This window comes from Strigops habroptila, chromosome 7, assembly GCF_004027225.2.
Source record: "Strigops habroptila isolate Jane chromosome 7, bStrHab1.2.pri, whole genome shotgun sequence".
Lineage (NCBI taxonomy): Eukaryota > Metazoa > Chordata > Aves > Psittaciformes > Psittacidae > Strigops > Strigops habroptila.
The window spans coordinates 63,075,525-63,090,059 of NC_044283.2; the positions used below are offsets into that span (position 1 = coordinate 63,075,525).

General features: G+C 43.7%; 1 protein-coding gene across 7 annotated transcripts in view; it reads left to right on the forward strand.

The window, feature by feature from the left end:
• Window positions 1-7,590: 7,590 nt before the first annotated feature.
• The window catches only part of SLC10A7 (solute carrier family 10 member 7), a 144,074-nt gene continuing 137,129 nt past the window's right edge, over window positions 7,591-14,535 (forward strand). For 3 of the 7 annotated variants that reach the window (XM_030491790.1, XM_030491793.1, XM_030491791.1), the window contains exons 1-2: window positions 7,591-7,793; window positions 11,599-11,681. In XM_030491790.1, the coding sequence (XP_030347650.1) occupies window positions 7,694-7,793; window positions 11,599-11,681 (183 nt within the window). In that variant the 5' untranslated portion in view covers window positions 7,591-7,693. Of the gene's footprint in view, window positions 7,794-9,179; window positions 9,270-9,328; window positions 9,416-10,503; window positions 10,687-11,598; window positions 11,682-14,535 lie in introns of those variants that run through there. The other 4 variants (XM_030491795.1, XM_030491794.1, XM_030491796.1 and 1 more) reach the window with 4 other exon arrangements.

The window sequence follows — 14,535 nt, forward strand, 5'->3', positions numbered from 1 at the left end:
TCCAAACACAACTTGCTTTCTGTGCTTCTGTACCCACAGTAAGAACACAACCAAACGAAGTAAAAACTGCAACAGCAAGCTGGAATAAACATGGGCCATGGACACCACACTGGAAAGTATCTGTCTGAGTAACAGAGTGGAGAGGTACAATCGGAAAGATGTATTTTGCTGCAGGTCTTGTGCTTGCATGCTTCCACAGACAGGTACAACTTCAAATGTGGGATTGCAGGAGTAAGTCCATCTAGCAGGAAGAAATTCAAAATCCCTCCAGCTTCTGAAAAAATGTGTGCCAATTAATTCTGAACTGGGATTTTTCTTTACATTTGATCTACTTAAGAATGCACCACAAGGAAAGCTTCCTATGAGGAAAGCTTAGAATTGCTCTCGGTGGGAAAAGGCACCATCGTAACTCTCCCACTTCCTTAAAGGGATCAGGGTAGAACTCTGCTTAATGCACATCCTCTAATGGAAATATAAGGCCCTACCTAATACAGCCTCCAGAGGTTCTGCTGCAAAAAAATAATCAGATGATCACTCTCCATCTCTGCTCTTGTTTTTTGCTTCCCTACCGCACTTCCCGAATAACCTGCACCTACAAGAAGAGTTCCTTCCCTCTTGTTACGCACAGGCTCTGGCATTAAAACTGCTTATATGGAATGAAATGGGTGAGATTAGATGAGACCTGTGAAAAGAACACCACAAAATCGACCTAAGATGAGTTGTGTGGTATAAACTGGATAGATTTTAGGCAGCGAACAGTGCTACTTGGAAGTCTTTGTGAAACCTGATTATGTTGTAGGAATATTTAAAGTTCACAGAAGAATAACTCTTTCCTTGGGAAAGGGAAGCAGAGGGCAGAGTATCCCAGGGGTAGAGCTCTTGAGCAGCATCCTTGCAAAGGCATGGAGCAGATGCTGAGCATGAGGGAAGGGAGGAGTCGGAGGGTTTAGCAACTTGGGTGGCTGTGCCAAAGACACAAGTGATGGGTGTTCGAGCACTGGATTTGCCAGACATGCAAAAGTCTTGCCTTCATGTATTTGCTTCCCTGTTTTTGTTCTTCATTTATGTCATTATTTGCCAGCAATACTGAGTCATGTCCTTTGTTTTAGTTCAGCTTTATTCCCTTGTCCTTATATGATATAGTTTTAGGTACAAAGTGTCCCAGTTTTCTTAATACTTCGTCATTTATTAATGCCACAGATTGCAGGATGAAGAGTTCTCAGCATCCTCATTTTTTTTTTCCTGTATTGACAGATATAATAGCTGATTTGTTATTAAATAGCTTTTAAAGAATCTCTTCCTCTCTGGTTATATTTTTTCCCTATTTCGGGTATTTCCCAATAGCTTATCTCCCTACCTTACTCCTCATTTTTGGGGGGGCATCTGCTTTCACATTTGAGATAATTTTTCTGATTAACTCTGAAACTTTGAGAGGGGGAGGCAGAAGTGAATCTGATCAATGTCAGGCATATTAGATCCATTTATTAATGTGCCCTCATGCCTCTCTAGAAGACTTGTGAGGGTGCCTGCAGGAGGTGGAGAAGGAGTTTGAGTTTTAACTCAGTTCAGAGTACTGCTAGTGGGGATTTCCTGGCAGCTTTGGCTTGGTGGTCCCCATTTGTATTGAATTACCAATGGTATTAATCACTGCAGCTGGTACTAATGAGGGCTACAGTAAAGTGAGGTCTGTTAAGCACGTATGCACTACAGTTACTTGATTGCAAATATGATTGTAAGCTCCCCTATTAGCATTTTTGGAAAGGTCTCAAGGGCAGACAAAACCTTCCTTTGTTAAATCTGTACCCTAGTATGTATAACAATCTGCTTGGTTTCCATTCTGCAGGGGGAAATCATGGTGGCTGGTGAGGACTAAATAATCAGGCTCTAAGTTATGAACATAGTTTGACATTCAAAATAGTCAAAGGAAATCAATGTGCCAAGCTAAGCTTGGATCATGTGTCCATGCTTGTGTCTTTCCATTGCACATCACATTAATCCTGAGACTGTAGTCTCCTAAATGACCAAACTGGCCACGGTCAGAGTTTCACCGTAGCTCTGTCTAGGTAATGCACTTGGCTTTTCTCCAGAATGATGGAGAGCTGGGTCCTGGCCTGTGGTGAAGACAGGGCATGGCAATGATATGCAAACATCCAGGAGGCATGAAGGAACAGGTGCTGTAGCATGATGAAGTCAAACCGGCAAATCTGAGAAAGTCTAAGGACAACTTCTCTGGCATTCTCCCTTGCAGAAGCTAGTGAATTTGGCCCGTTTCTCTGAACCTTAAACTCTTTGGTAATGTTAAACTCGAAAGGGACAGATGCAAGAGAAATCAAGCCCCACCTTCCATTCAGCTAAGTGAATACAAAATTTGGAGCATGGGCTGTCCTCCCTCTTGGAAGGCTTTTATACTGAAAAATACAGCACAGGTTTTTATATTGAGACTGCTCATTTTTTATTTTTTTTCTTTTTAGGTGTTTTGGAATGATTATTGTAATACTAGAAGGTTGTTTTTGTAAGTGTAAGGAGAAAAAAACATGTTATCTCTGAAGTGTTTGAGATGTCTTACAGGTTAATTCAGTCAATTCCAGTTTTTCATTGTGAAATCATCTTGAGAAGCTATTTCATGTTCTCAGCCTTATTTTTCAGGTTTAAATATGTACAGCTTTTCATGGTTAAAAGAAAAATATATGTTTTTTCTTATGTTTTTAAATTGCAGCTAAAGGAGCCCATAACTCGATTTGAGAACAGCTTTATTAAGCCAATTGCTTTTTGATTTTTTTTTGGTTTTTTTTTGTTTTGCTTTTTTTTTTAATACAACCTTCTGAACCCATTATAGCCCTGCTGTTTACTGGGAAACCATATTTCAAGTGCAAACATGAAAATTTCTCCAATCTGTATGGTCTCCTAGAGGTCTAGGAGGAGAGGGCAAGAGAATACCATGAGTGGAGCAGCAGTAAGCTGGGTTCTGTTTCTGTGAAAGAACAAGCAGGTTCTAGGAAAGGGATCAGCAAAGTCCTGTTTGTTGCCTTTTAAATTTTCTTCTTAATGCCTAAGATCAGTGCATGAAAAATTCACAATAGGCTCTTAAGTAAAAGAGAAAACGCTTATTCTTAGATAACTAAATATGAGGACCCTTTATTACAAGTTAAAACCCCCTCAGCATTATGCATTTAAAGTCTTGGGGGCAGTGTGGGGGGAAATCATACTATTACAGAAATAAACCCAAATAATCACAAAACCTTTTACCATCTTTAAGCTTCTATTTAGAAAAGCATACCTATATGTGTGTTTAAGTCCCATTAAGCACTGCTCTAAATTGAACTTGTACATAATTCCTATTATTTTATTGTGCTAATGTTAGTAAATCCCACAGCTGGCAATACTGAAGTGCTCACAGGTATTTAATAACATCCAGCAGCAACAATTGAAAGATCCCTTGCGTATGCCTGAAACAGTATAAGGACCTAGGCCAGGATGGAATAAGAGTTGTGAATTCCATATCTATAAGGAAAAACACCTAATGGGATCAGTGTAGCAATCTCTTCAAGCGCCTGAAAAAATCTGAGGTCATGCCACTAAGTGCTTGGGAGAAATATAAATGTGTTGTAAACCGTCTCCCATATATTTCCACTTTTTCTCCTCAACTTTCCTATTTATAATTAACACCTCTCTTTATCTTGTTCATTCTGAACATCTTTGTTCTTTTCAAGTTAAATTATTTAATACTATCTCTTCCTCTCATTTAAGCTCCCTTTATCTCGTGATCTCCTCTCCTTTATATTGAAATCTCTCCTGTCTAAATGCATAATCAGATGACATCTGCTACTATGGAATTTAAAAATCCCAGCACATTTCCTAAAATAATTTAACTGTGTAGTTATTAGGCAGCAAGGTATGTTGTGCAGATAAGAGGCTAGGTACACATAAGAAATAGGCTCGATATGGCACAAAGGGGAGCCAATATCTTGGCATCAGTTACAAACCACATAAGACTGATTGCTCATTACATGAAGCCCAGAAACACCTAGTCCACTTCTGCATCTTTGCAAACATGAAAACCAGTCATCGCTTGCATGAACAGTCATGTTGATATCAACAGATAACCTGTGAGCAATGAAGATTTGGTGTCATGTAGCTACACATGCCATAAAGCTTTTGTATTACGCAGACGGAAGCACAAAGGCCTTCAGAGGCAGGAAAGCACCTGGAAGCCCCGAAGTTTGTTTGCAGTTGAACAAAAATGAAAATCTGGTCATGTGAAATCAGAAGTTAAATTCTTGTTCCTTTACTGGCTAAGCCACAGCTAAATATATCCCAAAATGGTTCTGTAATGGATGTAATGGAGATATACGTACGCATGCACGAGACCATTCTGGGATGTGGTTGAGTCTCAGTGGTTAATTAGGATATGTATATTATCTGTGATGAGGAAGGTGAAATGTTGCAGGATATACTTTTGGATGACAGACACTGAATTGCCTCTCTCTAATACTGACCAAATGCCTCAATGTGGATGACAAGTTGCCTTATAGCAAGAGAGATGTAGTCTTGCAAACAGATTTGGGACATGTGAGAGTCCTGCCAATACACAATACACTTGCAGTGTTTTCTTCCTTCCTGCTCTGTGCAAAGTGATCTCTTATTTAAAAGCAGGAACAATTTCATTTATTTCACTTGAGACTTACATGTTTATCATAATAATTGAAGAACAGCTTTTAAACAAAATCAGCTAAAACATCTGGTGGTTCAAGTCTTTTGATGCACATCTTGGAATACCTGTGTGTGATCTGAAAGATTACAGAAGACGAGAGCTATATGAACCCATGTCTTTCATAACCCAGTTGGCAAAAGACACTTATTACAAACTTCAGATCTCTTGGAAACAAATTTGCAGGCAAAGCATCCACTCAAAGCAACAGAGCTTTATTAAAGCTTCTTTTTCTTTAGTGAGTATAAAGAAAACTTACTTCTGTCATTATCTGATGACCATTGGCAAACCACTAGGGGTTTTCTTATATTTCTTATACTTTTTTTCTTAAACTGTTCTAAATCTAATACATGGTGAGATTGTCTCTAGAGAAGGAGAGACAGGCTTGGGACAGCACACAAGGGATGACCCTTTAGAGAGGAAAATTAAAAGAGTCTTCCAGAGTCTCAGACTGGACCTGAGGCTTCCAACTTCAGCCAATTAGACCTGCTGTGAGCAAACATCTGACACTTGTTGGCAAAATGAACCTAGAATTAACCTGGGTGGTAGGCAAGTTCATAATCAGTAGCGACCTGCAAAAAGTGAGGGGCAGGATTAGCACCATGTAAAAACTATGATACAAAACCAGGGAGAGGCTGCTGTCTTTACTGCAGGATTGAATTTTATTGCCAGATCGAGCATCTTCTGTACCCCCCCTTTCTCTGCATCCATCTACAGCTTCTGCAGCAATTTACACTGTAGCAACTTCATTCACTATGAAATTTGGCTGCTTCTAACTTCTGACTGCTTAACTTTTGTCCTCAATAGATTATTCGCTATTTTACTTTTTGTTAGTAACAATACTTTCCTGAATTGTGCTGATGCTGTTTGTGCCTTTCAGACCTGCATCATGTAATGAATCAGCCGGGCTGGAACTCTGTTAGGAGCTCCAGGGCTGCATACACATCCATGGCAAAATGACCTGGGAAACACTGGACATCTGCCTGGTCTCCTGCTGTATTCAGCTCAGAGGGCCTATGCTCTTGTTAGTGTGCTTTCAGGGCCATGTAGGAAAAGATGTAAGCACTCTGATGTAATGAACTGTGCCATGTCCTAGAACTAAGGCCACTTCACCTGTGAATGAGTATCCACACAAAGGTTTAATATAGTTTAGATGATAAACATTAACTTTATGTCTTTAGCTGAATCACCCTGTCCTTCCTGTGCAGTAATTAAATCCTTCTATGCACTTTATAATCACAGCTTGCTTTATTACAGTCGTTATGCATTTATTTTCTCCCAAAACAGTCCACCTGTAGCAGCTGCGCAGGTAAACACAGTGAAGTTTTGCAAGCTGGCACTCGTGTCTGAGAAGCGACCAAGGACCAACATGCACTCTGATAAACTTTAGTGAAACAGTGAAATCCCTAATTTTGAATTGCATTTGTTGGATTCCCTTGTGGGTGGGGGAAGGCACATTCCCTCCTTATTAAAAAAAACTCAGCTGCGATGTACACAAACGAACCTCACAGGATGCACAACAGCATATGCCTCCTGCAGTAGCCGAGCTCACAGCTGAGCTTTGAGCTATAAACATTTATTTACTGGGTAGCAAAGAACAGAAAGCGTGTGGCAGGGCTGTTCTTGGAAGCCTGAATCTATCTATCAACAGAGGCTGCTAAGTATAAACTTCCCTACGTGTCTGGAAATCACACAGCAGATCTGCTGGGTGTTTGAAGCCTGCCGGCCCAAGGCGCAGCTGCGGCAGTGCTGCGTTTCATGTGTTTCAAGTGTTTTAAGCGTCTCATGCTTTATCATTTCCTTGTTAATGTGATTTAGAGCGAGGGGGTCGCGATCGGGCAGGGGCTGGGCTAATAAATCCAGCGGGGAAGCGGCGACAAACCGGGAATAAGAAAAGGAACGCGCGGTCGAGCACCACCAGAGCGAGGGTTTACGATACTTTGTTTTAATGGAAATGTATTTAACACTGAAACAAGCACAGGGCATCGTCTCCCGTATGGAAGCCGACTCGCTCAGCAGGCACTCGCGTACGGCGGCACGGGGCACACCGCACTAGCCGACCGATGTCGGCAAGTCGCGATAGGTGCTTTTCCTCCGGGCAAGGCAGATGTCTTCGGGTCTGCTCAGCCCGGCCGGGCAGGCGCCTTCCCACGGCAACACCGGGGTGAGCAGCGAGGCGATGAGGGAACAACCCGTGCGCGGTAACGGGACAAGAGGGTGCGCGCACCGGTGACACGTCTGTGATGGAGCGGCCGCCGCCCGTCCGGAGCAAACCGGTTCGCGGTACGTAACCGACAGCATTTCCACTGCCGGCAGCCCCGGCCTGCGGCCGCCCTCACAGCGACCCGCGGCCCCTGCACCAGGGCAGGGGGTGCCCGTACCCCCGGGAGCGTTGCCGTTCCCTCCGGACGGGCCACGCGCGCCCAACGGCCGCAAACGCCAGCTCGCGCCCCGCCCTCCAGCGCGTCAAACGCTGGGGCGTCACGCAGGCGTTGTAATGTACCAAAACAGCGCGCACCAATCCGCCCGCCCGCTGCCCCACCGCGCCCGCCGAGCACCCGAGCCCGCAGGGGCTGCGCTCCCCGCCGGGACCGGCTCTCAGTGCCGCGCTCTCGGCCCGCCCGGCAACGGCAGGAAGGGAGGCGGGCGGCGGCGTCGCCATCTCGTCACACGACCCCGCACCGCCTAGACCCGCGGTGGCCGCCGGCGCCCCCGGCTCGGTGCGGGGAGGCAGCGCGGGGCGAGGGCAGCCGAATCCGGCGGGCGAAGAGGGGGAGATGTCGGCGCTGCGGGCAGGCGGGCTGGCGGCAGCTGCGTGTTTATTAGGAGATGCGTGGTAGTGATGGCGGCGGTGGGTGAGACTTTTCCTGTCAGCGGATCCGGCTGGCCCTGCCGGCGGGCGGAGGGGCTGCACCCCGCCCCGGCGCTGCGCCGTGGTGCGCCGGGCCGTGCCTTGCCGGGCGGCGGGGTGCGGCGGGTCGCGCCATGGGGCTGCTGGAGCGCCTGCGGAAGGAGTGGTTCATCCTTGGGATTGTGCTGGTCATCGCGGTGGCGCGGCTGGAGCCCGCCGTCGGCGTCAAAGGGGGTGAGTCCGGCCGCTGCCCCGCTGGGGACGGTTTGTCCCGGCAGCTCGGCTTGGCGGGCGGTGCGGGGCGCGCCGGCGGGGCCACCGGAGCCGTCGCCCGAGAGCCCAGGCGCAGTCGGGGGCCCGGCGGTACTTTGTCAACTCTCGGCGGCCGGCGCTGCCCCCCCCCGGCGCGTTTCGGTCGTGCGGGCCGGGCCCGGCGCTGCCCGGCGCGGGCTCCGGTGGGGGAGGCAGGGCGCGGGGTGGGCCGCCCCGCTGCCGGGGGGGCAGGCAGGGGAGCGGTCCGCGGGCCTTTCTTGGGGTCCCTGGGCGGGGGTGCCGGCCGCTTTGCTACTGGGGACGCTGAGACTTGCTCGGGTGCCCCTTTGGCATCGGGGCATCCGCGCAGAAAGTTTGGAGCTCGGGTTGCGAGGGATGCGGGAGGGAGAGCTGCTGGGAGCGGGCCGGGACACAGCCAGGCCCTCCGGTGGTCCCCGCACCAGCAGCAGCTCGCCTCTCGGCCGGTCAGTCAGTCAGCGTTTCTCAGGTACCCAAGAAACAATCCCGAGTGTATTCCTGTATCTTTGCTAGGCACTGCACCAGTTGCTGGAATAATAAGGTGCTCTCTTTGGATTAGTAGTAATGAAAGCTGGGTAGCAACTTCCTTTGCATGTACTCCTGTTAAACTAAGTAATAACTTCAAGAACTCTGAGATGGGCTTGAAGTCGTTGCAGTTCACTGTATGAATGTCTGCTATCTGTGAGCTTCTCGAGAGGCATAGCTTATGGTATACTGCATTAAAATCTCAGGTGCTGTATTTCAGCCAGGTGATTTTTTTATTTTATAATAACACTCATGTATTTTAAAGATTTGTTGTTGTTGTTGGCGCCTCTTACTTCATCATGAAAGATGAGTGAAAACAATGAAAATGATTCAGTGCAAAATGGTGCCAAATGCTCACAGCAAACAAATGAGAAGTAAGATCTGCCCTTTCCTGAGCAGTGAAGACTTGTATGTGTCTTGGAACAAGAGCTGATGGAACATCCAGTGTTATTTAAAATTAAGGAGTGTATCTAAGCATAAATGCTGGCAGCATCTTCTGGTTAGTTTCTGTTGTAACTTCAGTTCCAGATGTTTACAATTTTCAAGAACTAATTGAATTTTGTACGTTGTTTTTTTTATTTCTAACTGATCTCTGAAGATTTAAGACAACGGATGTAGAACATTTGAACAGAATTCCTTTAGCAATTTCATATTATGGGAGGGGAGTAAGAATCTATTTGTGCTTTTATACACATAGGGTTTTTTTTTTTTTTTTTAATTATATTTTTTTCTTAACAGAGCTGAAGTTTGGGGATAGACGGTTTCTCACTGAGGAGCCAGCCTTTTCCCCCTTTTCCCCTTTAGGTTCTGGGAAAAAAGGAAAATGATTAAAAAATATATGGCTCTGAACATTTGCTGTGGCAACTAAGGCTCCGGTACTTCATGGAGTTCAGGGTAGGCAAATTTCTGCTGTGCAAGGATCCCTTCTAACATCTGTGTGCTGTATTGTATAGTTGAATAGGACCCACATGGAGCTTCTTGCAGGATCCATGCTGTGTCTTCAGCAGACCTTAAAGACAACTTTAAATTGATAGTATCAGGTGGTTTGTCTGTTTCTGTTTGATTGTCATGCTAGTTGTTTGCAGCAATGTGGGAGATCCTTTTAACTAGGATATGAGATAATTTTCCCTCAACTTCCTGCATGGAAGCGCTATGATAGAGCACTTCATTTAATTACCCTGCTGCAAAGAGATGTCAAGCTTTGACATGGTATTGTTCCTGGGACAACTTGTTTGAAAAATCTTGTCAGCATTGATTGAAACTCATGAGCACATGTTCCACAAAGTGGTATCTATCCCTCTTCTGAAGCAGTGTGATCTCAGTGCTCTGAGGAAAAAACAATAATATTTTTCTCTTTTTAAAGCCAGAAAAAAGAAGAGGTGGGGGGTGGGAAATATCAACATATGAAAAAACCTTAGTTTGTCATCTTCCAGCTGACAAAACCATGCACTGTAATTTGCAGGGCCTTTCTGAACGGTACGGGTGGTCTAGCATCCTTACCAGTGGAACACACATAGCAAAGATTTGTGCTGTTGCCACCTTCAGGGCATAAGCCAAGCCCTTTTTGTGTGTTTTCCTATTTGATGAATGAGCCTATTTAGTTCCTTTTTGAACAGAGCTTTCCTGACCAGTCTTTTGCACAAGAGGTGAAGGGAGATCTGTTCTGACCAGAGTTCCGTATGCTCCATGAACGTGTGTTTGCTCTAGTCTTAGAGGTTTCTCCTGCGTAAAGGAGCTCAGGCAGCCCAGCAAAAAACCCTAAAATAGAAAAACTGAGTCCTGGAAGAACCACTGTTTTAGCCAGACTAACTGACCCACTGCCTTTCTGCCCAGTGTGTGTATGCATGTGCATATATGCTCTAATCTTCTAAAAGATTAGAAAAAGTATATCATTCTATGTATTACATAGTTTTCTGTATAATTTTACATATATTTATGTCATTTTTCTGTTTAGCTTTGTCCCATCCCCCCTGGCTATTCAGTTAACATGCCATAATTTTGCAAGTAGCCATGTGCTTTGTTGCAACTTTAACTGTTGCATTTCTTGGCTTATTTTTACCTTATGCTTTGTATAGGTTGTTTGGTTTGTTGGGTTGGTTGGTTTTTTTCATATTTAACACACACCATTTTAGTGTCTCACCAACAGAGTCCCCTCTGAGGGTAGGATTTGGGTTTAAATGACTTCAGATGCAAATTTGATTAGACTCAGTGTCCGATCAAATCTCTCTGCGGATCATTTACCTTACTCCAGTGTGACCATCAATGTATCATTCATCCGAAAGAGCAGAAAGGGTCTCTTCTGGAGTGTTGAGTAAAGGCTTGTTTGTCTGCTGCTGCAGTTTTGCTCATGACAAGTTACTGTCACTTGCAGACTTAGGATATTACTTTAGTCCTAAGTAGACTGCTAACAATTTCTTTCTAATGACTGGTTGAATGCTTGTGAAAAAATGAGTTTATACAGTTTGTGCTGGATGGCCTCCGAAGGCAAAGTGTATTAGGAGAATTCATCATTTTTATAGGAGTGTAAAAAGGATTTTATTTTAATATCCCTGAAAAAAGTATATAAATATATACAAATGTAAACCTTTAATATAGTGGAACCCTTGGAGGTGCAGGCATCTGCCCTTGCTGATCTCACTGCAGCAGTGTGTCTGAAATGTGTTATTGTAGGAACAAACCATTTTGCCACAGCCCTGTTGTAGGGGAATAATGCAGAATTGTATTGCCCCAAGGAAATCATTGCAAGGTATGATTTGGTTTCCTCTGTTCAGGCAGCCAGACAGGTGTGTGTGTTGTGGGGAAGGATTGAGAGATAGATGTGTGAATGATATCAATGGTCCTGTGGAGGAAGCAGCTAATATTTTTGAGTGTATGGTTTGAGCTTGCTGATGCTATAGGGATACTCTGATGCCAGAATTGTGAAAAAGTCCCTATTTTCACATTTCCACAATTTGCTCATTAATTCCCAGTAGCCTGTAATCACAGAAGCCAAGTTTGTATGACATCATACCTCACTCTCCACTCACTGGCTTGCTTTTATTAAAAACTAGATAGCATGCTTTCTGTAACCTAATAGAAACCCCATTCTTTTTATTAGAGACTTTAATGATTAGATTTTCTCCAGGTATTTTTCTAAGTATTCTCATTTACTTTAATGTAATATATGTGTATCATTATCTCTTTGATGGTAGTTCACTTTGTTCTCTATGTCTGTATTTTTTAGGACCCTTGAAACCAGAAATTACCATAACTTACATTGCTGTTTCAGCTATATTCTTTAACAGCGGACTCTCCTTAAAAACTGAGGTACTGTAATTTCTCATTGCTTCATTCTTGTTTTGCTCTAAAAAGATTCGTGTTGCTTTTGATCAGGTTTGAATGTAATTGGAATATTTAATTACTGTGCTGTTGTTGATGATGCTGGGAAAATGTCTAACAAGAGAAGATAAATACTAGACATTTATGGACCCCTCTTTGATTTCAGAAAATTCTTCACAAAGCAATGAACGTGATGAGAAGGAAAGTGTGAATAAATTTCACCCATCCATAGAGAGGGAGGGTTGATTGACTTTGCAGAGCTTTGACTAAATGAAAGTGTTGAGCACAATTCTGAGACTGGGTCTACACCCTGGATGTGTCCCAAACCCAAATCATGGTGAGACCCAGGAGAACACCAGCACCTGCCTTCTGCCACTCCTTCTGCTCTTTGGCTTCCCACTGCCCAGGTGAGATACAGGCCAGAAAACTGGGGTAGAAACCAGGGTAGGGTAGAACTAGGTTAGAACTTTGTAGTGAACTAGGTAGAGAGGGGCTATGTGGAGTCTCCATGCCTCTGTAGGACACAAACAGAAGGTGTGAGCTCTTTGTGCCTCTCTCCTTCATCTCACCTGCTGGTGTGTTCTCTAAATAACACTGTTTAGGCTAGTCAATACAGGTTTGATAACAAGCAAAGATCTGGTGTCTTTAAGTTACCACATTGGGTAGGCACAAAACAGCAGCTAGTATCAACACAAAAGAGTTCCTCTGCAGATGCAAGGCCAACGCAGATACAAGGTCTTGGCAATCTTTCCCGATAGGACTTCGTTGTAGACAAGTGGACTTGAAGTGCCTGTGCTCAGCTGCATATTGCAAACCGTGAGACTTGTTTCAAATTTATCACACGTTTTTTAAAAGAGGAACAATTAGGGAGTAGGAAGAGATGAAAGAGAGAACTTCTTAGTGATGTGTAAATGAGGCATGGAGGAAAGAAATTATGGCTACATGCCAAGAAGAGATGGAGCAGTCAGAGTTCAAGTGAAACACTGCATGTCCCTGCTAGTCTAGTTTCTTCCTTCTTTTTATGCTGTTGGCTGTCCTAACGGGTGGTGTCATTCATATGTTGCATGATACTGATGCCTAAAGGAATCAGCATGATATTGTCCAGTTATCTTCTGGGCAAACTGGGAACAGCGGGAACTGTATGCACAGTATGCATTCAACAACAACAAAAAGTTTCTATACCTGTACCATAGTTATAGTGCTAAAGTTTCAAAAGGAGATGGTGGTTGAATTCACAGCAGCCCTTTCCTTCTGTGTGTGCTGGCAGTTTCGGCTTCTAGTTCTGCTGGGACACAGTGTAAGTGAAGTGAGTAACTTTAGTCAATTCTCTGGCAGCTATTTAGAGCCTTGTGGCCCTATGGGGAAGCAGGAAGAGCCATGTTATCTATTTGTCTGGGACAGTAATTAATCCTAATGGAAATAGGTTGCAGAGAGGCACTTTCTTCTGCAGAGAAGAGGACCTGAAGTAGTACTAATGGAGTGGGGTTTTCTGCTTTCGGCATTAGGAATCTTTGCATGCAGAATAAAAATGTCAAACTTCTTTCCCTTTCACTTATTTGTATCCTTGAAGCTTTATATTTGTAAAGAGTGAGAGTGAAATCTGTAGCATTATCAATGCTAGTGTCCATCTGACCTTTTCCAGTTAAGGTGATATGACTTATAAGTTCTTCGGCAATGTGTCATGTCTTATTTTGAATTTTCGTAACTTTTTTTCACCTGTGGTTCTAAAAGCAATATATTGGTGTAAATGAAGCTTTTACAGGAGCTGATATTTATTTCCAAGTAGCTGACCTCAGATTGTTTTGGAAGCATTAGTTAGGACTGATGCTGTACATCCAGCTTTATGTTCCATCAAGAAATTTAGCCTTTTCTGAATTTTTGCCATGGAGGAAGAAGATAAAGAGGAAGAAAAACATTTCAGTCATTGTACCTTGTGCTATTGCTTTCTAAAATGTCTGTCAAAAACTATGCTTAAATGTGCTAGGAGGCCAGGCCATGATTTTATTAATGTATTTTGAGGCATGTTTTAATTGTTTAAGGCACAACCTGAAGTTGGTATTATGTATAATTTTAATACATCTTTTTATTGGATTGCAAAGTAAATAGCTTCTGCTTTTGTCTTTGTTAGTTCTTGACCTGTGTGCTGGCTGTTTACCTTGGATAATATGTTAGATTGAAACTAGTGTTTGGTATGCTTTATGAAATTATAAAAAATTGTGTGTTAACAGAGGCCTTCTGATAAATACGACAAAACTAGAAATAGCTGATGCTCTTTTAAGGTTGCACTTGAGCTATGGCAGGAGGTAAAATCTAACGTTCAAAAAATTTGCTAACATGCATTCAGAAAGCATTTTACAAAATAATTGGCAGTGTTCGGGGAGAGCCTGTCCATGCATGGGCTTGTTAAATTTTCAAATCTAGAGGTGACTGAGATCCTCTTATACTTGTAGAAGGAGTCTGAGTCCAGAAATGACAAGAACATTTGATTTCACTTTAATATAATGCTCTTTTAGTTTTCAGTGACTGGATAGCTTGTTTTTTTAGAGCAAATAGCTCCTGTGGGGCCCCAGAAATTAAATCACATGCTAGAGTTATCCATTTCCATGAGGAATTTGGCAAGCCACTGGAAACACTGTTTGCTCTGTGTGGGTATTTTCCCAGAGGAGTCCAGCTATGACCGTCTAAGCATGGCTGGATGGCAGTGGGACTCATGCTGACCAGCAAGAAGCTAGGATAAGTTCTCTAAAGGGTTTGAAATACTGGAAAAGACAAGGTAACCTGTCCTACCTGGCATGCAGAAGCAGAGTCATAGCTTCCAGTAACTTTCCTGAGACTTCTGCTT